Source organism: Citrus clementina, unplaced genomic scaffold, assembly GCF_000493195.1.
Source record: "Citrus clementina cultivar Clemenules unplaced genomic scaffold, Citrus_clementina_v1.0 scaffold_1, whole genome shotgun sequence".
Classification (NCBI taxonomy): Eukaryota; Viridiplantae; Streptophyta; class Magnoliopsida; order Sapindales; family Rutaceae; genus Citrus; species Citrus x clementina.
Genome location: NW_006263303.1, coordinates 20,497,423 through 20,523,377, shown reverse-complemented (window position 1 = coordinate 20,523,377; position 25,955 = coordinate 20,497,423). Strand labels below are relative to the sequence as shown.

The window sequence follows — 25,955 nt, the reverse complement described above, 5'->3', positions numbered from 1 at the left end:
CATTTTTTTTTAACTTTAATGTACATATGAGTCCATTAGATCAGTGACGGATACTATATTTTAACTACTATGAGGCCAATTAATGCATACTGTACTAAGCTGTGCTTAAAATTTAATGCATTAGCTATAGCTGAGCTGCTAAAGTGCATAAGTGAAGACTAAAATTTATTGAAATTCTTTGATTGTAGGCACAGCTATTATGGGTCAGCTGTGGGATCGATTTGATCCGATTGAAGGAAGTTGTTGAAGATCTCAACTTATGCCTTCCCAGAAGAAACTCCTGGTGGCACTGATGAAAGCAACTCAAGAAGTCAGTCACTGTCGAAACCTAACTTAGTGAAATTGTATAATGCGCTGCATCCTCACTTGAAGCAAACTCTTTTACATTGTATAAGAGAGAACAATCTTCTGCACCATGTCTCTAGAGGAGGTGGCTCTTGGTACGAGTCTTTATATCCCCAGCCTGATGCTCCAAGGCAGAACCAGCACCTCATATTGCCTCGTAGCCTTGCTGAAATACCTAATCGTGCCTCTACCCCTGCCCCTGCTCCTGCCGTTGCTCCTGCCCCTGTGCATGCCCGTGCTACCGCCCCTGCCACTAGCCCCACACAAGATGCTAAACCTCGGCCTCGTACTCCACCGACACCATTTTTTCCAAGTGTTTCTAGTTCATCTCCTACCGTTGGCGATAATTCTACCACAAATTCAGGTTCTGGCACAAGTGCCCGGGCTGATGATAAAACAAATCACCATAATACTGTTATTATTGCCGTTGTTGTGACAGCAGCTGTGACATTTGTTGCCGCGGCACTGCTGTTTTTGTGTTGTAGTCGGTTCTGTAGAACTGGGTTTGGAGGTAGGCAAAATGATGAGAGGCCCCTCCTCAGCTTAAGCTTGAGTGATTACTCTGTTGGTATGTATAGATATACTTTGATAGCTTTATTGTTATCTACTATTGTTCAACACAGTCTGATATTAGTTTAAACTTTGATCTTTCAGGTTCAGGAAATTCGAAAGAAGAGAAGCTTGACATTGGGAAATTTGATGGAACTGCATCATTTGGAGCTGTCGGTGGCACTGCCAAATCCTTTAATGAGAATGGACAGGTGTTACCCCCTCTGAAGCCTCCTCCTGGAAGGGTTGGTTCCACCCTTCAGGGAATGCCTCCTCTGAAGCCACCACCTGGCAGGGCAGAACCTCTCCCTCATGAACCACCTGCTTCTCTCAGGCCTCATCCACCATCAGGACCTCCCCCTCCCCCTCCACCTCCTCCAGCACCTCGTCCTCCTCCAGCTCCTGCTCCTGCTCCTAGAGCACCTCCTCCACCACCAAAACCTGGTCCTCCACCACCCCCGCCTCCAAGGGGTGGTCCTGCTCCTCGACCACCACCACCTATGCCATCTGGTTCAAAGGTTCCTAGGCCACCTCTTGGACAAAAGCATTCATCTTCTAGCGAAGGAGCTGGTGCCGAGGGTGATGCTAATGCACCTAAAACCAAGCTGAAGCCATTCTTCTGGGATAAAGTTCTAGCCAATCCAGATAATTCAATGGTTTGGCATCAGATTAAATCAGGATCATTCCAGTAAGTTACAAATTCTCTCTCCCCTCTTCCTATCTAGCTGACACTTTCTATCTACCTTGTATATCTGACTATATGGTTTTTGGATCAACCCATAAAACATAAAGTATTATCAGCTACTGATTGTACTATACTGATTTTACAGGTTCAATGAGGAGATGATAGAAACTCTATTTGGGTATTCTGAAAAGAGTAAAAATGAAAAAAAGAAAGGGTCTTCCTTAGATACAGGACCCCAGTACATTCAGATCATTGATCAGAAAAAGGCGCAAAATTTGTCAATTATGCTTCGGGCATTGAATGTGACATTGGAAGAAGTTTGTGACGCGCTTCTTGAAGGTTTGTTTGTCCACACTCATCATTGCTTTTACTCTTTTTCCATTCAAATCTGAAGCTGTGACACATGTTTCCTGGATCGGTGAATTAAATCAAACTCATGATATTATGCAAATGTTGTTCCGGAAAAACTGGTTATTTTTTAAACTTAACGTGGGGTATTTTTGGTGCCATTCTGTTGGATTTTCCTGTGCACAGTGACAACCTAACCTGTTTTGATTAAATCAGGAAACGAGCTTCCAGCAGAACTCATTCAAACTTTGCTGAAGATGGCACCGACAGCAGAAGAAGAGTTGAAGCTTAGGTTGTTCAATGGTGAACTTTCTCAACTTGGGCCAGCTGAGCGGTTCTTGAAAGCCTTGGTTGACATTCCATTCTCTTTCAAACGACTGGAAGCGCTGCTTTTCATGTGTACTCTTCAGGAGGAGGTCTCTGCTACAAAAGAGTCGTTTGAGATCCTGGAGGTAAGACCTTGGATTTTAATTTGCATCCCTTCTGGGATCTGTTGCTATGCTACATCTAGCTCATTGTCTAACGTTCTTCTGGTATATAAATTAGTCATGAGTAAATTTGAAAGAGGAAGTCACGTGTTGCTTTCACAATGGATAATTGTTGAACTTTCTAGAACCAACTTGATCTTAAATTGTCTATTTTTTGCCTATTATTTTAAATGTGTTAAAACTACTCATGTTTGTTGCTGATACACTTCTTTAGGTTCATTATTTCTTGTTTATCTCCTTCCTAGTTTATGACTGATTCTAACGATCCTGCCATGTGCATAACTGCATGATTTTTTAAGTGCCTAAATGATTCATATTTCCGGAATCGAAATAGCCACATCTATGATTCATGCAGAACCAATTGTAGACAGAATTGAACATGTACAATATTTGGAAAAATTAAATTCAGATACCTTCTGAATGTGAACGCATAGAAAATTTCCGATGCTTACGCTGAGCCACATAGCTCCTTGTGGTTTTCTGCTTATCTGCTTTAACGAGTGGCTAACTTGAATGTTGTCACAATCTTATTTCTAGGTTGCTTGCAAAGAACTCAGAAATAGCCGACTATTTCTGAAGCTTCTAGAAGCTGTTCTTAAAACTGGCAATCGCATGAATGATGGCACTTTCCGTGGGGGTGCACAAGCTTTCAAACTTGATACACTTCTGAAATTATCTGATGTGAAAGGTGTAGATGGCAAGACCACTCTATTGCATTTCGTTGTTCAGGAGATAATTCGTTCTGAAGGTGTGAGAGCTGCCCGTAGAGCAAGGGAGAGCAGGAGCTTCTCCAGTGTCAAAACGGATGATCTTCTGGAAGAAACTTCTAAATCTAATGAGACAGACGAGCACTATCGGAACCTAGGGCTTCAGGCAGTTTCGCATTTAAGTAGTGAACTTGAGAATGTCAAGAAAGCAGCAGCTATAGATGCTGACAGCTTAACTGGAACTGTTTCCAAACTCGGCCATGCACTATTAAAAACCCGAGATTTTCTGAACACGGATATGAAGAATTTAGGGGAAAATAGTGGGTTTCATGAAACGTTGAAGAGTTTTGTGCAGAATGCTGAGGGTGACATCATGTGGCTGCTAGAGGAAGAAAAGAGAATCATGAGTCTGGTGAAGAGCACTGGCGATTATTTTCATGGGAATGCAGGGAAGGATGAGGGTTTACGTTTGTTTACCATAGTAAGGGATTTTTTTATTATGTTAGATAAGGCATGCAAACAGGTGAAAGATGCACCAAAGAAGTCAACAAAGTCACCGAAAAAAGAGGGATCTACTGCGTCATCTTCCTCTGATACCCCCCAGCAACCTTCTCCTGATCTGCGTCACCGGCTATTTCCTGCTATTACTGAGCGACGAGTGGAGGATTTTAGTTCTGATGAAGAGAGTTAATGTCCTGTGGAAAGGTACTTACACTCTACTTTGTCAAACAAAATTCTAATGTTAAAATATATCAATACAATAGGCTGTGGAGTCTGAAACTCTTGATTATATTGCAATAATGTGAAAATTCTAACAGTATTTCTTGGTGCTATCCAGGTGAAAATTTGTGATGGAATTTCAACACTAAGTAAATGTTCGCCTGGAGTTTGTTGTAAATGCTATCTGTATGTATCGATAAAACAATTCATATCGGAGAAAAACCATCCATACAAGGTGCAATGGTTGAAATGGGGCCAAGGCCATGGTGTTCTTCGCATTCTTCATTAAAGCTAAATGTTATCAAAGAAGTTAACCTGAGGGAGCTGTCGTCCAGGAGATGTACACTGACCTTATTTTAACGACGTACTGAGAACTTATTCTTGGTATAAACAGATTCTGCCTCCATGTGGCATAACTTGTGCATTAGTACTTAGATGTAGTGATTTGTTTATTAATATTTGTTTTTGTCAATAAATTTTTGGTTAAAGGAATTCTGTAAAAGTTAGTCAGATTTCAGTCAGATTTTTTAGTTTAGGCATTGCCTTACAAAATTACAAGTTATGAAATGTTAGAGAGAAGATTTCTTATTTTCTTTATTAAAGTGCCTGGTCTATGGAGTTCTTCTCTTCACTTTTCTGATATCAACTTTGCAGGGACAATGTCGCAGAAGCTAAAACAGTTAATTAGGGTGGGCATGAGTTGGGTTAGATATGATTTATGAAAATATAACTCAACACACTATTGAACGGATTGAAATAAAATCAACTCAACTTATTTACATAAATATTTTTAGCCCAAACCATTTCAACTCTTAAATCATGGGGTAGGGTTGGGTTGATAAGTTGAAGATCAAGCCAAAATTAAAAATTAAATAATAAAAAACATATATAACTTATTAAAATCAAATATATATATCATAACATGAAAATTCTATTTATGATCTAGTGTTTGATAAAAAAGTTAAAACATATTTTAAAATTGAGAAAATTTCGGCAATGAGCTTTTAGATCTTATTTCCGGCTTCCCACATCTTTTTTTCAAATTCCAAATTCAAACATTTTAGATAATTAGTTAGTATTATGTCTAGCAACGAAATGAAAGTGATATATAATTGTGTACTATTAAGTGTTTACTAAAAAATAAAGAGAAGTTGAAACCAACTTATTTTCAAAATTAAACTTATAAGAAAATAAATTCACTTATATGAGAGAATGATTTTAGTTTTGGAATTAGAGTTGAGAATAATTGAGACGAAAATGAAATAGTCTTTTCTATAACAAAGAAAGAGAGTTAAAAAATAGGTTTGCCATTTAGGTCTTTAGAATTTTACAATTGAGGATCATCATCATTATTATTATTTGAGTTGGGTTGAGTTAGATGGATTCATTATAATTAACTCAAGGGTAATTATTCATCAACCACATGTTTTTTTCATACTTGTTTTTTAAAATACACTTTTTTTAACTGAATTTTACTTGAAATTATATTTTCTTATCACTCATACGCTTTCGTCAGCGCACTGTTAAATTCGAAAATAATATTTTTTTCTATTTTCAGTTTTTAGGTATGTATTCAGCCTTATTTTAATAAAAACAATAATATATTCTTCCTTAATTTTCTGTGTGCATTGTAGTGCAAAATTTGCCAAAATTTTATCTTTAGCATTGTGAAGATGCAGATCTTGCATGGGAAGGACCTATGGCTTCGAAATTTTTAAGTTTTCACTTTGTTACATCAAGTTATACATTTTTGCATTTTAGTCCGGTATTAGGAGTACATGAACAATCTGTAAAGACTGAATACAATTGGTGCACATTTTGCTCTGAATACGACTAACCGCACCCAGTTTAAGCCTCCTAAGATTCCCTTTTAACTGAATTTGCAACTAACTCTAGCTTGATACCTGAATCTTTACCAAAAAATTGTGATTCCAGAATTCTTTCTTCAGATTATATAATTTCTGAGTTACGAAAAGAAGATTTTAATTTCCCATCAAAGAAGTGGGCTCAGCGCAAGAAGTAAAACAAAAGCAGTCACAGAGAAATGGAAGAAGAACAGCAGTCTAAAGAAAGAGAAATGGAGTCTATTAAAGCTCCGACGATGCTAGGGCAGTCAAAGATTATGGAAGAAGAACAGCAATCTGAAGAGAAAGAAATGGAATCGGCGGTTAATGCTCTGATGATACTAGCACTGTGGACTCAAGAAGTTGAAGCTGAAAGAAAGGAGGAACCACCAGTCAAGAAGAGGAAGATTCAGGAAAGGAGTGAGAGTTTTGGTGGTGCTGTAGATGGTGAAATTTCGGAAATGGATCAATCTTGAAGGCCAATAATTAATTGTTGATTAATTTCGTTTGTGCTTCATTCATTTTTACATGGGGTGAAAAATCAATTTTGTTGTTTCTTTTGTTTTTCCTGTTGATTTTCTTTTCTGGGCTCATTGACAAGTCAAGTTACAAGATCTTGTGATCCATTCTTCTTCCCCTTGTGTAATAAGGAGATGAGTGAAAAAATTATGTGGAATAAATGTGCATACCATTCAAAGATAAGCCAGGATTGTTTCACTAATTTTGTGCCTTCGTTTGTAAGTGAGTAGAGAGAGCTGGAAGCTGTTCTTGGTCTCAATCTCTTCGCTGTAGTTCCCTCTGTAATTGTAACCCAAGAATATCTCTGCACGTTAATCATAGCGTAAATGCTCCGTGTCTCTCTTTTGATTCTTTCCAGTTCTTATTTTCAGTTCTTTGATTGGTTGTGATTCAGATTTGATTCTTAGATAAGCTTAGATTGATTATCGATTGGTCTTGTGTGGTGATTCTGCATCTTAAGCTTTGGTTCAACCCGTTACACAAGGTCTTGATGGTGTTGGTAATTGGAGATTTCCGAGGCTATTAATTTCTTGTAACGACCCATCCAAATCATATTAGTTTCGAAAGTCACAAAAATTCAAAAGTGGGTAATTATTTACTTTTTAAAACAGTTAGAAACAAATCATAAATTGGGTACAAAGGAATCTATTTAGAACTGATATGATTAATATCCCAACTCAAGGGAATTGATCAAGAGTGTTATATGTATTTTCCTTAGCTTCTTCTTCCGAGGATCATCACCATCAATCTGCGTATAGTCTTCTAGGACCAACTTTATAATTTCATTTCTGTCATAGTACTTTTCAAGCTTCATCTGTAATCTTGCTGCTTTTCGGAATACCCGCTGCAATTTCTTTTCATTTTTCGTATTCGCTGATTTCTCTTTAATTTTATTTGATCGAGAGGTATATATAATTGTCCTTCTTAGCGCTCTCTTCAACAAATTCAAGCGGTAGTTTGGGTAAGGAGTACCCGTAGCAAATCGGCTTTTTACTGACAAACTATGGGACTGTTGAGCAGATGCTGCCATTGTTTCAATTTGACGAACAAGCCAAGATGTCTGGGAGAGTCTTGGGATCATTGAGCCACATCAAAGGCATAATATTCAACTCACTCACATGTCACATCTTGCCTATCACTCCCATAAAATTAATTACTTTGTAAAAGCATCCTAGTTATCTTTAACCATACTAATGTTTCTAGTGAGTTCCGTCTAAGTTACCATTTCCGTAGACATACAAATAATTTGATTACGTTAATTATTTTTAATTACCTAAATTTGAGAGTTATCCTGAATGAACGAGGAATCCTGAAGGAATAAGAAAACGCGTGATGAGCCTATAAATAAGGGCTACAGTTTAACGCGTGATAAACTGTTAAAACATTGTGACAATCACCACTTGAGTTTGCTTAGCTTGCTGCATATTTCAAATTGGATGGTTCCCAACAAGACTTGTTCTTTGAGGCATTCTGTCGAACGTCCTGCTGCAGGTGTCAAACACCTTTCGCTTTAACTCCCTTTAACAAGCTTTTATGGAATTTGATTCCTTTCAGGGGCTTGAAGGCCTGTGTCATAAACTTGGAGGGTGAAATCATGTGGTTCATAAGGCATAACGCTCAAGGTCCACCCTATAATTAATCGAATACACACACACCCCCTAAATTAATTTATTTGTTTAAATTGGATTTGACCCGGATCCAGTAAGAGCTACCACTCAGTGGTTCGAATCGGATCGGAGTGAAAATTCGATGCAAACAGTGGGAACTTTCTTATTTGATTTGGGTTGGTCTTAGGCTTAGAAGAAGAAGAAATTAGAGAAGATGATTGTTCTTCTTTATAAGCGAAGAGTAGCTAAAAATGGCCAAAGATCCTTCTATCTTCAAATAAGCCTCTGCTTATATGTTTTTAGTCACGTAGAACTCAAATTCCTAAGATAGGACATGAGTCACCATTTTTTATTGGCTTTGATCAAAGAATCTGATATGCTTTTCTGGATGTGATAGTTCTGGTATGACAATTAATTGCATGTTTCAAATGTTCTGAATGTTCTTTTTATGTATTTAAGATATTTCGGTGTTGTTTATTATTAATGATCATTAGGAGGAATTATTCCAAATGTTAAGTCTCCGGAGTAATTCTCCTTTTATTGTTTGGAGGGACATGTGGTGAGACGCGGTTTCCTAAAGAATTGAGTCCCCACGTGTATGTACACACACATATATATTGGAGTAAAAATTAATTTTTTTGGTAATTCTAGCTTATAAGGTAAAATAATCATTTTAAACTTGGGCCGAAATAATCTTAGTAATTAAATATAATAAAAGAAAATGTAAGTGGTCACAAAAAAATTAGATAAAATGAACTTAAGTAATTAATTCTCTAAATTTCTTCTTTATTTGAAATTCTTAAAAATAATGTGAATCTTTTGTAATTATTTTCTAGAAGTTGAGTGCGTTAACAAAAAAGCGTGAGATGAAAAATATCACCACCCTTATTTAAATTTTATTTATATATTGTCAATATTCTAGTATTCTTCTAAAGTTTCTAGAGGAGAAACAAATTTCATTGACTGCCCTTTCAGTAATGGGATTTGGATTCTCTCTTAAACTTTGAATTACATTAATAGATTCGGCCAAATTATGTAGAATATATAATTTATTTATCGTGTGATTAATGAATGCTGCTGTTCTTGATGTTAAATTGGTCAAATTATGTAGAATATTGGCATTATCTGCCTAATGCTATGGGAATCATCTAAATGAACTTTGCAGTCACTGTTATCGAGTGAGTATAGGGGCACGCAAGAGTTAATGTTTGGGTGAAATGCTTATATGTAAATTGTTCAATTAAGCGTTATTACTTTGGTGAAAATTTTCACTTTAAAATTAAATGGTTTAAATTCTTATGACGAATAACCTTTTATCTTACGATAATATTTAAATAAAATACTGTATTAATTAATGTTAGGTGAAACGCTGTGAAAAGTGAACTTAGAAAATTATAATTTCTTTTAGTAGTTATAAAATTATACTAATGTTAGTTGATTAATGTTTTTTCCCCTTTTCTTATATTTACGAAAATAATTTGATTACATTATTTTAATTAATTATTTAAAGTTGAGAGGACTCCTAAATTAAGAAGGAATCCTGAAGGAATAAGGAAACGGATGATGAGTCTATAAATAAGGGCTAGAGTTTAACACTAGGGATTTGCTTATTTTTCAAGAACCCGATAGCCTTGTTGCTTGTTTTTCTCCAAGACTCTCTGAGACGTACATCAAGGCCTGTTCTTCATCAAGTTAAAACAATGGCAGCAGCTGCTCAGCAGTCCGATAGTTTGTCAGTAAACAGCCGATTTGCTACGGGTACCGTCCAATGTCTTGCTGTTCAACTCTTCTTCAGATTCATCCTCAAGAGTTTTCAATTTTCTCTTCAGAATCTTCATTTTCATCCCTTTCCTTTCCCTGGGCAGAATCCACTCCCACATAGTACAACTCTCGAATCTCATCCATTATTTCTCCAACAGTATTCTTTGATTCCTTTAATTGATTCTCAATGTCTATCAATTTAGCAATAGGAACATCCTTTATAGCCAAGTCCTCATTCCTCATCAAATGATAGATACTAAAGTCATTGTCATTAAAAACACAGGCTGAATCCACATCATCATCATTCAAAAATCTACTTCCCTTAGATTTTGCATATTGTCTTAGATCCCTCTTAACTTTCTTTCACAATCTCTGCAACTGCCCCTAATCTATTATCAAATGAGTAATGATATAGCCACAAACTCTTGTACAAACTTATTTTGTACAAACTGATGTGGCATGATAAGATTGGTTGAATTAAATATCACTTGGCCCACATGATTTATTTTTATTATTTTATATTTTCATTCAACCAATGAATTAATGCCACGTCAGTTTGTACAAAATAAGTTTGTACAAGAGTTTGTGGCTGTATCATTACTCTTATCAAATTCCCTATATTTTCCAAGAGGAATATTGAACTTCTTTGGGGGCAACTTCTTTAGCAAAGCACAGATAAATGGACACTTTGATTCCTTGCCATCATGTTGCCAAGTTGCCTCAGAAACAACCATATCTTCATCATTGTTAACACCAACAGAATTGTCTGAATTTTCCCCATTGTCCACATTGTTGACATTATCAAAATCATTTGAATTTTGCTCATTGTCCACATCATCAGAAACACTCAACTTATCTTCATCATTGTTAACATCAATCGAATCATCTAAATTTTCCCCATTGTCATCATTGTTAACATTATCATAATGATATGAATTTTGCTCATTGGTCGCATCATCAGAATCACTCGAATTATGTCTATCCTTAGTCGCAATGAAAGAAGAAAAGGACTAATGTGAGTTATTAATTTATACCATTAAGGCATGTCCCATTAAATTGAAAGATTTCAGGCTAGAAGCGAGTAAAATGCCCAAAAATATTAATTTGTCAATGTTCTTGGTGATTCATTATGTTCATATCATCCATACTTCTAAGCAGATATTTGTATAATATTCTTAGATAACTCTTTGAAGTGATAATTGGACTTCGAAGACTCGAAAACCTTAAGAATCATCAAAGTCAGCTACAAAAAAGAGTACTCGAGAATCGTCCTTGGAATACGAAATTAAATTAAAAATGGATGATTTAAGAGATTGGAATGCTATGCGGTGCAGCGCAGCATAAAATAGTGTGAGCACGTCCACTTTATTATAATATTTCGGTTAGTCAAGAACACAAAATGGTAACTAAAAGAATTGATTTTTAGTAAGCAAGCATGGCAGTTAATTAGTCATAATAAGTTACTCTCATAACTAATTGTTCATATTTCCCAAACTAACTAGGAAAGAGGTGGGAAATCAAAATGATCAACTAACGGGAAAATTATTATTATAGTCACGAAGAAAGATTTGATGACGGATGCTAATCGTTTTCAATTATACAGTGACGGAAATTAATTTTTCTCCCAAAAGCTTCATTTTCTGATGAAATCATGTTCCATCAACAAAATTTTCATTACTAAAATGATAAATTCTTGTAATGAATGTGCAAGCGAAGAAAATAGATGAAATATGGATTCTTCAAAGTTTCAAGTTTCAAGAAAGATTGATGAGAAAGTCAATAAGTTCGAATTACAAAATAATTTGCTCTTATACTACAAGTTTCATGGATGAGTTTTTTTAAGAGGGGGAAACTGATGTAGGACGTTATTTTAGAATTTTATTATTTTAGATTTTTTGATATTTTCTGTTTTAATTAGTCAATTATTTTATGTGCCTTAGTGTTTTATTTCTATTATAATTGCGATTTAGTTTCCCTTTGTGAGTTAACTTAGTGAAGTAAGGAAGATCTTGTTATTGTTTTCATAGAATTTGATTAACAAAAAAATGAAAAAAAAAATTATAACTTCCTTTGGGATTATCTATCAAAAATCTCTCTTGTAGAGTAGTTTAGATTAGAACATCATTTAATCTTAAAGTATTGTTAAAAATCCTATTGAGTCATTTGGATTAAAACTTGATTTAATCATGCTTCGACTAGAATATAACGTAATGGTATTGGCTTAATCCATCGCTATAACTATATCTGAATTTTATCTATCCTATCAATTCACTTCCAGTATCTCGCTCCATCACCCCAACACAGAATCTATTGGGATTTAAGTAGTAAAACTTTAGAACATTAATTAGAGCAGAAAATGGCAATCACCATAACAATAATGCACGGAAATTAAAGGTATAGTAAAACTGGTAATATCGTTTATTCCAAGCAAGTAGAATTGGTGTTTATTCTAATCTCAGACTTTTTTTTTTAGGCTACCACGCACTTCACCCCAGCAAACAGACATAGATGAAAAAAAATACATTATTATGAAGTTGGTGTGCGGGAGATTCGTTCTTACACCTTTTATTTTTACTAGAATATAGGCCTAATCAATTGAACATCCCCTAGCTACGCATGACTAGCTAGCTAAATAACTAGCAAGCACCAACTTAATTTATTACCAACTTCTCAAATATACGATAGGAAATCAGCAACATTACTTTAATCTTCAGAGCTTAATGGGGTCCCTCAGCACCAGTTCAACTTGGTCCTTCATCATCGTTGAATGCGTTAAGCGATCTTGAGCGTCTCCGTACATAAAGTCGGCTGAACATGAGAGATCAAAAATCACCTGAAGCAGAGGTAAAGGAATCGCAGTTGGGTTGAGAAGCAACTCCTCATTTATAACTTTCCAACTGTTAGCAACTGCTAACGACAACGCTTTAACTGCCTCTTCCTCGGACACACCATGTTGATTCTTGTAGCATTCAACAGCTGAGGGATTATGTTCTCTCTTTTGCTCAAACTACATCACAGTTGCAAATTATTGGTTAACGAAAAAAGAAAATATACCCATCATCTTTTTTTTTAATTTAATTTTTTTCATTTTGGCATATATGTTATGTTATATATTGTCTTATATGCCTAATGAAGAGTATTAATAATGAACTGTAGAACTGATTGACTTATATATATATATAGAAATTTTTTTACTCCGGTCTTAAATTCAGGATTTCCAAATCTAAGAATAAATATATATGTTCATGCAAAGGGCGTTAAAAAACAGAGAAATATGAATTTCAAAACACTAAAAGACAAAAATAATATGTTGAAATCCATGTTTTTCTTCTCTTCTAGTTTCTAATAAGATGTTTGTGACATATTAAAATCGGGGATAAGTTAAAAGATGGGAAAAAAGAAAAATAAAGATGTCATTAACAATGCATGACAAAATAAACTACAATCAAGTTTGTGTTTTTTTTTTTTTGATCTTTTGACCTTGTTTCTGACTTTAATATGGTCAAGTATTTCTATTAGATATTATTATTATTATTATAATATAAGATGGAGTAGCAACACGTACCTTATGGCCTGCTATGTCATCCAGGAATCTGATAATAGTTTCTGCGGCTATTATGATGTCAGGGTTACTCATTTCCCATTCAAAGATCTCCCTACTTGCAATATCACCCATAAAAATGAAGGAAGCTACCGCTATGGGTAAAAAATCGATACTTCTTAATGAAACTGATTTATACTCGTCCATGCTCGGAACATAACCTTCATTTAACCATTTCGCTTCGCAGAAGTACTTCATAACTAGTTCTTGAAACTGAGAAATATAATCGAAGTCAACAATAATGCACATTGCCAACAACTAAAATGCAAAATCAAATGAAATGAAATTGCCTATCGATCGTATTGCATATTGTATGCTGTTTTATCTTCCTTCTTTTGACAGTTCTTCCTCAGCTTCACTGTAGACATCAATGAGTGTCTTGAAAATGAATTTCATGTATTCTGGTAGTGCATCTATGTGGCCAATGTCCCATCTGAAAATCAAATCCATTAATTCTATTAATATGCATGTTTTGAAACATAGATAAGCGATGGAATGCTTTCTAAGCATGTATATATGCATGGTTTTAAACCTTGCAACTGCTTCAGTAAAGATTTTGAGCTCTTCAAAGGTACCGTAGGCGTCAAATGTATCATCTACTAGGGTCTCGAGGCATATTATTTTGGACAAAAAGATTCTACCAGTGCTGAAATTGGGCTCATAGGACACTCCCACTAGCATCCAAAAATATAGCTCCACGACTCTCTCTCTAATATAAGGCAGCTTTTTAAGGAAGTCTAAATCTCTCCACCACCTGAAATTCAATTTCAAATCAAAATCAGCTAGTTTGCTAAATTGAAGATCTATTTACATTATAAGTTTGTTAAGATAACAATTGTTACTTTTATATTAGAGAAACGTAGAGAAGGAAACAATTAGGTTTCATTTTTCATTATCATATATAAATTAATTAACACTAAAAGACTTAGAGCCATCTGAAAGTTTTGATAAAAGTGTTGGCATATTTACGTACCTCTTACAATTGTTTTACCTATTTATCACTTACGCTCTTACAATTTTCATATAATACATCATTATCTCCTTGACGTCAAACCTTTTATAGGAAAAGCCATCCCATTCACAAAACAAACCACTTTTCTTTTTTTCTTTTTTCAATGAAATTTGGATATCAAGAGGTAATATGAGAATTATGAAAATTATAAGGGGTAAGTGGTAAAAGCCGAAATCTTTAAAGTGAAAAACGAGAATCTTCTAAATTTTATTCGGAAAATTTGTTCTGTAAAAGGAAAATAAGAAATTAAGTTTTGAAGAAATTGTATTTTACCATTTACTTCGGAATATTTTCGCTAATAAACCATTATCTCCCTAACGTTATAACTTTGATAGAATATTCTCACTTCCTTATATACTTCAGATATTTGCCTCCATTCTAAGTTGGTACCAACTTTTCGTAAATATTGGCTCTCAAATTCTGGAAATTACACTATTACCCTAATTTCCTAATAGACTGATTTAATATTTGTCACACACCTCGTAACAAACAAACAACACACAAAAAGTACAACCCACAAATACCTACAACTACTACTATTAAGAATTCTAGAATATATATTTGAAATTTCATTACACTATAAAACTTTATGTTTGGGTGTTATTATTAAAAAAAAATTAATTGTAATAAGATATTTTTCCTCAAATACACTCGGAGGTAAGTACAAAACAACACCAAATAAGCTTTACGTTCCACGTTAGAAGAATATTAATTTACCTGGTAATTTCACTTGCTTCCTTCTGGTGCATTGCTTGCAGTATATTAAAGTCTAACTTCGCGAAATTGAGCAAAGTTTTATCGTGCAAATCGTCTCTTGAATAGATATCCAAGAAATACCTTGACTCTAACCTTGATACGGCTCTACGGAGAGGAACTCTGAGAGAATGACGTATTTGTTCAGCAAAAGTAGAGTTTACCTGAGAATTAGTTACCATTGACTTAAGGTGAGTGGTCGTGAAAACAATTGCTTCATCTAAAATATCTTCTCCGGGAATGGCTAGGTGTGCTACCTCATATAAACTTAGCATGCCTTCAACATCATTCGTCAATGATGCCTTGAATTTTCCATCATCATCTTTAAACTTCTCAAACACATCTAATCACATTAAACAATTCAGGAAATCGAGACTCAATTCGGCATCTTATATTTAATTGGAAAGATTTTGCAATTAACATAGCTTAAGAAAGATTTCCTACCACATGACATCTTAATTCCATGCTGCCTGAGCAATCGAAAACAAAGAGAGACAATGTAGATATCATCTTTATCATCAAAAGGGTCATGACTTATTTTCTCCAACGCATCATCAATCTCTTTTATGAAGTGGTAAGCCACACCTAACCTTTGGACAACATCAATCAAGCACAATTTCTGGGCAGGTTTATCGGCATCAGATGCCATCATTCTCCTCACCTCTTCTTCCAGTTCTTTGTGCTGTTGTTGAGTCCAAGTTGTTAACATAAATATGTTAATAATATTGATTTTGATGATAACAAATTTTAAATGATTTTTGATAAAAGTATTGGAGCTATTTCTTAATAAACGAGAGCCTTAGTAATCATTCCATTCATGCTTCATAAAAGATGGACTTTAAAATTAAAAAAAAAAGGATTCTCTGCAAAAACTGGTTTAAAATGCAATTCTGGTTATAAACGGTTCACCGTTTATTTAAACGGTTAACCGATAACAGCCAGAGAGCAAACATTTTCCCTAAACCTCTAACCGTTTATGAAAAACGGAAAACACAAAAGATAGGGAGGCTACTGGAAATTAACGGCAAACCGTTTTATTTTAAACGGTTAACCGATTATCACCAGAGAGCAACATATTACCTAAGCTCTAACCGGTTATGCTTAACAGAAATCACCCAAGATGGGAAGGCTACTGGAACCTAACGGTGAACCGTTTATTTTAAACGGTTAACCGATAACGTCCAGAATTGATGGTTGTCCTCCTCTGGCACTGATTAACGAAAACTGATAAGGCTGAATTGTTGTGCAGGTTACTGGAGCCAAACGGCAAACCGTTTATTTTAAACGGTCAACTGATAATACCCAGAGAAGCCACTTTATGCAATCCCTTAACCGCTAAATGAAAACGGATTAACTAATGTTCATTTTGCAGGTTACTGGAGACAAACGGCTAACCGATTATTTCAAACGGTTAACCGATAATATCCAGAAACGTTACTTCATGCAAGTCCTTAACCGTTTAGTGTAAATGGATAACAAATGCTCTTCTTGCAGGTCTCTGGAAGTTAACGGCGAAGGGGCAATCCTAAACGGCAAACCGTTTATTTGAAATCTGGTCCAACGGTAACTTTGACCAACCGAAACGATTAACCGTTAATGGTTAACGGCGAACCGTTTTCTGTCCGACAATTTGTAACGGCTAGATTTTCAAATCCAAGTATAAATAAGCTCATTCAAATTCAAAGAAGATTCATCACAACACGACCATTTTGAGCTAATATTTGAGAATACAATCTTCATAGAGCTTAGAACACATTCTTGCTTCATCTACTCACATATTAAGCATCATTGTGTAATCTTATATATTGTGAGAGGCAAAACAGTTTGTAATCTTTTACTTTGAGTGATTGTAAGTGTTGGGATACATTTGGGTTAAGAGATTGGGGATAATCTCTTGTTGTAAAGGCCCATTGACACCTTGGAAGTCAAGTGTAAGCATTTGAAGCCTTGGAGGCTTGCTTAGTGGAATCCTCAAGCCCGGAAAGCTTGGAGGCGTGGACGTAGGCGAGGTTGGCCGAACCACGTAAAAATCTCGGTGTTTGAATCCCTCTTCCCTTATCTTTTTATATTGTGATCATCTTAATTGTTATTGCTTTGAATCTGATTTATAATTGTATTAAGTTTTTATTTAATAAATTGAATAATTTTTTAGAATCCCAATTCACCCCCCCTCTTGGGTTGCATACTTGTATTTCACAAGTATCTATCATCTGTATGCAAAAAAACACTAATGAGCATGCATGCATGTTCTATGAATGTATATAATTGGTAATGAGATGTTTAATGACCTCAGAAGGACATGTGAGGAAATGGTCTCCCCATATATTAGGATGGAAATCTGCTGCGTTACGAACATTTTTCTCTAATGAAACTTCTTGAGTTGACATCTTTCTGAAGACGGACAACAAAGATTGAAATTAACGATTTCTTTAAGTGCTAGCTAACAATGGCGTGATGAAGGTATGCATGTGCTCTCAAGTATTTATATGGGCAGAAGTATGGGTTTTGCAGGTTGCATTTTATTGCTTTAAATTGATAAAGACCTCTAGTGGGGTCTGCTTTTTTAATCTACCAAATTAACCACGGTTAGTTTTGGAGAGCTAGGTCACCTTAACATAACAATCTCTATTGTTAGGAAGTGTTGTCTAAATTTGAATATTTTCAACAACATTTTCCTTCGACGACGTTCGCACGCACGCCGTTAATGTTGGTGTTGTCTAAAGTTGAATATTTTCATCAACATTTTCCATCGACTCCGTTATTGTTGGTGTTGTCTTAAGTTGAATATTTTCAACAACATTTTCTTTCGACGATGTTCGCACGCATGCCGTTAATGTTGGTGTTGTCTTACGTTGAATATTTTCAACAACATTTTCTTTTGACGATGCACGCACGCACGCCGTTAATGTTGGTGTTGTCTTACGTTGAATATTTTCAACAACATTTTCTTTTGACGATGCACGCACGCACGCACGCACGCCGTTAATGTTGGAGTTGTCTTAAGTTGAATATTTTGAACAACATTTTCCTTCGACACCGTTACTGTTGGTGTTGTTTTAAGTTGAATATTTTAAACAATATTTTCTTTTGACGACATTCGCACGTACGCCGTTAATATTGGTGTTGTGTTAAGTTTAATATTTTCAACAAAAAAAATTTTCGACGATGTTCGCATGCACACCGTTAATGTTGGTGTTGTCCTAGGTTGAATATTGATTGACAATAAAAAGTATACATTTAATAAGGATAAAATTATTAGTTTTACACTTATTGTGTCCATTAATGCACTCATCACTTCTAAATTATCTTTATACTCCTCAAATATATTTTTATGTTAAATTAATTCGGAAAATGTTAATTTTTATCTTGTAAATATTTTTTCAGGATTAAAGATGGAATTGGAATTGAAAGCAGGAATAAAGAAGAACTACTGGAGTACAATTGAGGAGATGTAATAATAATAAAAAAAGAATAAAAGGATTGGCAAGCATGTTGGTGGTGTTGTCTTAAATTAAATTTTTTCAACAATATTTTTCTTCGACGCCGTTCTTGGTAGTGTTGTCCTAAGTTGAATATTTTCAACAATATTTTCCTTCAACACCGATAATTTTGGTGTTGTCTTAGGTTGAATATTTTCAACATTTTTCTCTGACGATGTTTGCACGCATGCCTTTAATATTGGTGTTTTTATAAGTTTAATATTTTCAACCACATTTTCGTTCGATGACTTTCGCACGAACGCCGTTAATGTTGGTGTTGCCGTAAGTTGAATATTTTCAATAACATTTTACTCTGACACTGTTATTGTTGTTGTTTTCATAAGTTGAATATTTTCAGCCACATTTTCGTTCGACGACGTTCGCAGACACGCCGTTAATGTTGGTGTTGGCTTAATTTGAATATTTTAAACAAAATTTTCATTCGACGCCGTTGTTATTGGTGTTGTCTTAAATTGAATATTTTCAGCAACATTTTCATACGTCAACGTTTGCATGCATGTCATTAATTGAAAATTTTTCTCCTTCAGAAATTCTGTGCTTGTGTGGCTAAGGATTCAAAGCTCTATATCCTTCTGGGAATTCAATCCTACTTTTAAATGTCTAACATGAAGGGTAAATTTAATGTGAATTTCCAGAGGAAATACTTCTTCAATTTCCTGAAATGCCTAAACCTAAAGATTCCCTCTTTAATTGAATTTAAGAAACTGAATCTTGTTAGTACTCCTCCTCTACTGTTATTTGCATACAAGATATTGCAAAATGATTTATTGTGACAACATGTCAGCCATTATTAAGATAAAAAAAAATACATTTTATCATGGTAAATCATATCGCATAGCGTCGCATTATTATAGTGTAAATTTGTAATTTAATGTAAACATCATCATTCACAATTAACAAATTTTGATTTCATAACTAAGCTCCCTTTTTCTTCTGTCTGATATTGCAGTTACTAAACCATAACCTATAATTCTCCTATTGGATTGGGATGAATAAGTCAGATCAAATGCTCAAATAAGACTTTAAAATCTTGTGTCACATATCCTTTAGCGATAATTCATAATTAAGATTTAACTATTTTTATAATTTTTTTTATTACCATAGATAAATATTTTAACTTGTGACAAAATATTGTAGTAGTAGGTCAATACTATCTATCAATGAATATTTTTGTAGTTGCCATTGATAAATATTTTTACTAATGACAATAGTTAAAATTTTAAATACTATGACAATTGTATAGATCTCAGTTGTTGTTCGGAGCGAAGTGTTGGATAACGAAGGACCAACTCTTATAAATCTTGTTTAAATATTATTTGATAATATTTCATTTCAATATGTGCGTGCGTTATTGGATAATTTATTGGACAAGTTATTGGATAACTTGTTGGACAAGTTATTGGATAACTTGTTGGACAAGTTATTGGATAATTATTATTATTATTTAGAGGAGATTTACTTTTTACTTGATATATTATGAGCTTCTTCTTTTTTTTTTTTTTCCAATCACCATGCAATTAAGTATCCAATTAAGCTATTTTCCACTTCAATTCCATAGAAATTTACAATTTTGTAGAAGACTAATGAATAACAACATTATTGATATACGTGTGCGTGCCACGACTCATGATTCCTTGTTGGTTTAGGATAACTCTCAAATTTTTAAACAATTGTTTAAATAATATAATCAGATTATTTGAGTAATTCTAGAAAAATAAAATTTAAAAAAATATTTAAACCATTATTTTAAAATGAAATAATTTCACTAAACGTAGTATGATAATAGCCCCTTAATCGAACAATGTACTTCTAAGGATTTTACACGTATATCCTTCGGTGCTTGTGTGGCCAAGGATTCTAAGCTCTACATCCTTCTTGGGAATTCAATCCTACTTTTAAATGTCTAACGATAATCACATGAAGGGTAAATTTACTGTGAATTTTCAGAGGAAATATTTCTTCAATTTCCTGAAATGCCTAAACCTAAAGATTCCCTCTTTAATTGAATTTAAGAAACTGAATCTTGTTAGTACTCCTCGTCTACTGTTATTTACATACAAGATATTGCAAAATGATTTATTGTGACAACATGTCAGCCATTACTAAGATAAAAAAAAAAATTACATTTTATCATGGTAAATCATATCGCATAGCGTCGCGTTATTATAGTGTAAATTTGTAATTTAATGTGAACGTCATCATTCACAATTAACAAATTTTTATTTCATAACTAAATTCCCTTTTTCTTATGTCTGATATTGCAGTTACTAAACCAAAACCTATAATTCTCCTATTGGATTGGGATGAATAAGCCAGATCAAATGCTCAATTAAGACTTTAAAATCTTGTGTCACATATCCTTTAGTGATAATTCATAATTAAGATTTAACTATTTTTATAATTTTTTTTATTACCATAGATAAATATTTTAACTTGTGACAAAATATTGTAGTAGTAGGTCAATACTATCTATCAATGAATATTTTTGTAGTTGCCATTGATAAATATTTTTACTAATGACAATAGTTAAAATTTTAAATACTATGACAATTGTATAGAACTTAGTTGTTGTTCGGGAGCGAAGTATGGGATAACGAAGGACCAACTCTTATAAATCTTGTTTAAATATTATTTGATAATATTTCATTTCAATATGTGCGTGCGTTTAATAATAACTTATTGGACAAGTTATTGGATAATTATTTTTATATGATGAATTATTTTTATTATTATTATTATAATAGAGAGGAGATTTACTTTTTACTTGATATATTATGAGCTTCTTCTTCTTTTTTTTTTCCAATCACCATGCAATTAAGTATCAAATTAAGCTATTTTCCACTTCAATTCCATAAAAATTTACAATTTTGTAGAAGAGTAATGAATAACAACATTATTGATATGCGTGTGCGTGCCACGACTCGTGAGTGTATATTAACATTTGTTAAATTTAAATAATTACCAATTAAGATCTCTACACCAAAATTACCTTTCATGTTATTACCGTTAGGCATTTAAAAGGAGAATCAAGTTCCTAAGAAGGCGTTAGAAGTTAGGATCCTTGGCCACTCAAGGATTCCTTCTTAATTCAGGATATCTCTCAATTTTAAATAATTAATTATTTTTAATTACTTAAAAGTTGAGAGTTTCCTAAAGGAACAGGGATTCCTAAGGGAACAAGGATTCCTAAAGGAACAAGGAGTCACATAATGAGTCTATAAATAAGGGCTAGATTTAAAGGTTAACAATTTCCTTATTTTTCAAGAACCCGATAACCTTCTTGCTTATTTTTCTCCAAGACTCTCAGAAACTGCAACATCAAGGCTGGTTCTTATTCGTCAAATTGAAACAATGGCAGCAGCTGCTCAATCTCGACGGTTCGTCAGTGAATAGCCGATTTGCTACGGGTACCCCTTACCCAAACCACTTCTTGAATTTGCTGAAGATAGCCCTAAGAAGGACAATTATATATAACTCTCGATAAAAAAAAATTAAAGAGAAATCTGCGTATAGGAAAAATGAAAAGAAATCGCAGCGGGTATTCCGAAAAGCAGCAAGATTAGAGACAGAGCTTGAAAAGTATTACGTCAGAAAGAAAATTATAAAGTGGGTCGTAGAAGACTATACGCAGATTGATGGTGATGATCCTCGGAAGAAGAAGCTAAGGAAAATACATATCACACTCTTGATCAATTCGCTTGAGTTGGGATATTAATATCCCACTCACATTTTCAGTTTTTAGATGTACCTTTCTTTTTGTAATAAAAACATTTACTCTTGGGATATGAAACACTTCATCAAAGAAATTTTTATGGTGGATACATGTATCCACTTGATGGTTGATGCTTGATGCTTGGAGGTAACACTTTGAAAGGCAATTTTCACGAAGAGATTTTAGTAATTATTTAAATTTTATACCTTTTTTTTATATTGATCAAATTCACATCTCCTTCTAAAATATTTTCATTGAATGCTTTCAGCAATGGTCTCCTAAACTTTGGATGAGATCATCACACATAATAAAATACCCGGACAAGAGTTTATATAATATTTAATTTAATTCTCGCTTATGATTAACAAATGCTGCTGTTCTTGATGTTAAATTGGCAGAGTTTATGAGCAAAATTAGTAGTATTTACATCGATGTTAGCTAAGTTTTGTTTATGCCATTAATCTCAATTGAGTACATGCTAGCACTGTAAGAAGTTGATCCAATAAGAAAGGAGGATCCACCTGTCAAGAAGAGGAAGATTCAGGAAAAGAGAGAGAGTCTCATGCTAGCACTGTAAGAAGTTGATCCAATTAGTACATGCTAGCACTAACAAATTAACTATATTAAAGCCAATAGGTGGCAAATATCTGCAAAACTAAGCAGTTGTTTATGAAACTTTAAACTTCAAGGTGAAGTAACTATAAAAATGCACGGATGCACTTATAATTTTCTGAGCTGCTAGAATCCAGAACTGTCACCGGAATCACCCCAAATGCCTGACCTGCAACAAGGTAAGTAGGCCAGATAAGAAGCATTTTATTTTAAGCATAACCAGCTCAACCCTCATACACCTATCGGCAACCTAGGTGGGTTCTTTGTGACCATAAAAGATAGATAGTTGCGTAACATAACTGAAAAGTTTTGAGCTCTGACTTCCTCTGATGCTGATAATATACCAAAAACAAAAGTAAACCATGAATGAGCATACAAAACATATCTCAAGATATCATACTAATTGGAAGTAAAATTCTTGGTATTGACTATCGTGTCTAGGTCTAACAACATCCAAAAATGTTAAAGAACTTACTAATTGAAAGTGACAAAGGTAACTTAGTGTTTAATAAATAGGCAGCATGCATTTAAACCATTAATCTAGAATACATTGGCAATAGCACTTACTTTGTCAAGTATACCCGCAACAAGATTATTCTATGAGGTCATGATCATCTACAAGTAGAACAAGCCCTTCAGGAGAGACAATAGGTTCAGGTGTCTTACTGGAGTTGGTCTGGTGACCTCAAGCATATATAGTTCAAGTATCATCAAAGGATATATTTCAAAAAAAATTTGAAAGGACATTTGCACTAAACAAATTTTATCACTTTTGAGAATTCCATACATGATGATAGACAAACAATGACAACTTGTTTTACAATTTTTTTCCTTCAGTCAACAAAATGATCCTTGCTAAGAATATAGAAAGCATTGTGCAGAGGGAGAAAGAGAGAAGAAACTGCATTTTCACAATTGACTGTTGAATTTGAATATTCATTTAAATGACTTCCTAATCATTGAGTTCTGAATTTGATCAAAACCTCCTTGAGTCAGAATCTTCAGTATGATTCATCCTCCGAGTCTTCAGACTCATCCTTCTCAGTATCTTTATTGTCCTCCTTGTTTGATGTCTTACTGTTCAACTCTTGTGCGGATTCATCCTCAGAGTTTTCAGATTCATCCTCAGAGTCTTCAGATTCATCCTCACTGTCTTCACTGTCCTCCTCTTTTGATGTCTTGCTGTTCAATTCTTGTGCAGATTCATCCTTAGAGTTTTCAGATTCATCTTCAGAGTCTTCGAATTCATTCTCACTGTCTTCACTGTCCTCTTCGTTTGATGTCTTGCTGTTCAACTCTTTCACAGATTCATCATCAGAGTCTTCGGATTGATCCTCACTGTCTTCACTGTCCTCCTCGTTCGATGTCTTGCTGTTCAACTCTTTCACAGACTCATCCTCAGAGTTTTCCGATTCATCCTCAGTGTCCTCCTTGTCCAATGTGTTGCTGTTCAACTCTTCTTCAGATTCATTCTCAGGTTTTTGTTTGTCCCTTTCAAAATCTTCATTTTCATCCATTTCCATTCCCCGGGCAGAATCCCCACCCACACAGTATAGCTCTCGAATCTCCTCCAATATTTCCCTAACAGTATTCTTTGATTCCTTTAATTGATTCTCAATGTCTATCAATTTATCAATGCGAACATCGTTTATAGCGACGCTTTCATTCATCATCAAATGATAGAGACTAAAGTCATTGTCATTAAAAGCACAAGTTGCATCCACATCATCTTCATTCAAAAATCTACTTCCCTCAGATTTTGCATGTTGTCTTAGCTCCCTCTTAACTTCTTTCAAAATCTCTGCAACTTTCCCCAATCTATTATCAGATTCCCTATTTTGTCTAAAAGGAATCTTAAATTTCTTTGGGGGCACCTTCTTCATCAAAGCACAGATAAATGGACAGCGTAAGTCCTCGCCATCATGTTGCCAAGTTACATCAGAAATAGCCATATCTTCATCAGTGTTAACATCAACAGAATCATCTAAATTTTCCCCATTATCCACATTGTTAACATTACTAGAATCATCCGAATTTTGCTCATTGTCGACATCATCAGAATCACTCGAATTATCTTCATCATTGTTAACATCAACAGAATCATCTGAATTTTCCCCATTGTCCACTTTGTTAACATTATCAAAATCATCTGAATTTTGCTCATTGTCCACCTCATCAGAATCACTCGAATTATCTTCATCATTGTTCACATTATCTGATTCTACTACATCATCCTTAATATCACTATCAATTAAGTCATCCACGTGATTCATAATATATACTATTGGTTGATTAACTTCAGAACTCGATGAATCATCTAACTTAATTGAATCATTAGGCAACACTTTCTCTTCAGAATCAGCAAACAATTTAGTTGGAGTAAAAGTTAAGGTACCTGAACAACTCAATTTTGTGGATGAGTTGGTTGAAATGCTTGAAGCCACAGAGAAGCTTGATGCTGATGAGTTCAAGGAATTGCTGCCACTGCTGGATCTCAACTCATCCATAGCGCTTATCAGCTGCTTGATGAAAAGACAATCAATGAAGGCGTATTGTGTGTGAATTATTAGTAGTAGTGGCTGTCAACGATATACGAAACAATTTGCTTAAATGGTGCGCACAAAATGACAAGACGATGTTGTTTTGCAGCTCATTGTGATAGTTGAATCGAAAGATCATTGAAAAAATCTATCGAGGGCCAGGCCCAATGAAGGTGCATTGTGTGAAATTAGTAGCTGCGAGCGATTTAAAAAACAATTTGCTAAAATGATGCGCGCAAACTTATACGGACTGTGTCGTTTTCAGTTTATTGTTATGGCAGAATTAAAGGCAATTGAAAAGCTCCAACGAGGCCTAAGCGCGGGTGTTGTTTGAATTAGTAGCTACGATGAATGATTAAAGAAAGACTTTGTTCAAATGGCGTACAGAATTATACAGACAGCGTCATTTTCAGCTTTATTGTTATGGCAGAGCGAAGGTCATTGAAAAATTTTATTATTTAATTTTTATATTCATAACTCTAAATTCTTATAATTTTTATTTTTCAATTAAAATTTAAAATGTAAATATAAATTATGAAATAGATTGGTAAATATAAATTATGAAATGGATTGGTGTAAAAAGTTTGTTAAAATAAAAATCAAGCATTTAATTTTATTTCCGTTCAAAACAAAAAATAAATAAATAAATTTG

The 25,955-nt window shown here is 34.2% G+C and overlaps 2 protein-coding genes and 1 pseudogene across 2 annotated transcripts in view; 1 reads left to right on the top strand and 2 right to left on the bottom strand.

Moving 5' to 3' along the window:
* Positions 1–4,037, top strand: part of LOC18054588 (formin-like protein 5) — a 5,336-nt gene extending 1,299 nt beyond the window's left edge. The window contains 7 exon segments of the mRNA XM_006452075.2: positions 189–266; positions 268–913; positions 1,000–1,582; positions 1,725–1,918; positions 2,144–2,379; positions 2,953–3,827; positions 3,961–4,037. Of these exon segments, the coding sequence (XP_006452138.2) occupies positions 189–266; positions 268–913; positions 1,000–1,582; positions 1,725–1,918; positions 2,144–2,379; positions 2,953–3,813 (2,598 nt within the window). The 3' untranslated portion in view covers positions 3,814–3,827; positions 3,961–4,037.
* An 8,246-nt stretch (positions 4,038–12,283) lies between these two features.
* Positions 12,284–17,361, bottom strand: LOC112095868 (annotated as a pseudogene).
* A 6,403-nt stretch (positions 17,362–23,764) lies between these two features.
* On the bottom strand, positions 23,765–25,270 carry LOC112095725 (protein PFC0760c-like). Its single transcript, XM_024177834.1, has one exon. It carries the CDS (start codon positions 25,268–25,270, stop codon positions 23,765–23,767), a length of 1,506 nt encoding a protein of 501 aa, XP_024033602.1.
* Between the last annotated feature and the right edge of the window lie 685 nt (positions 25,271–25,955).

Excerpts from the sequence above, each read along its gene's own strand:
- LOC112095725 (XM_024177834.1), bottom strand. The coding sequence starts at position 25,270 with ATGGATGAGTTGAGATCCAGCAGTGGCAGCAATTCCTTGAACTCATCA.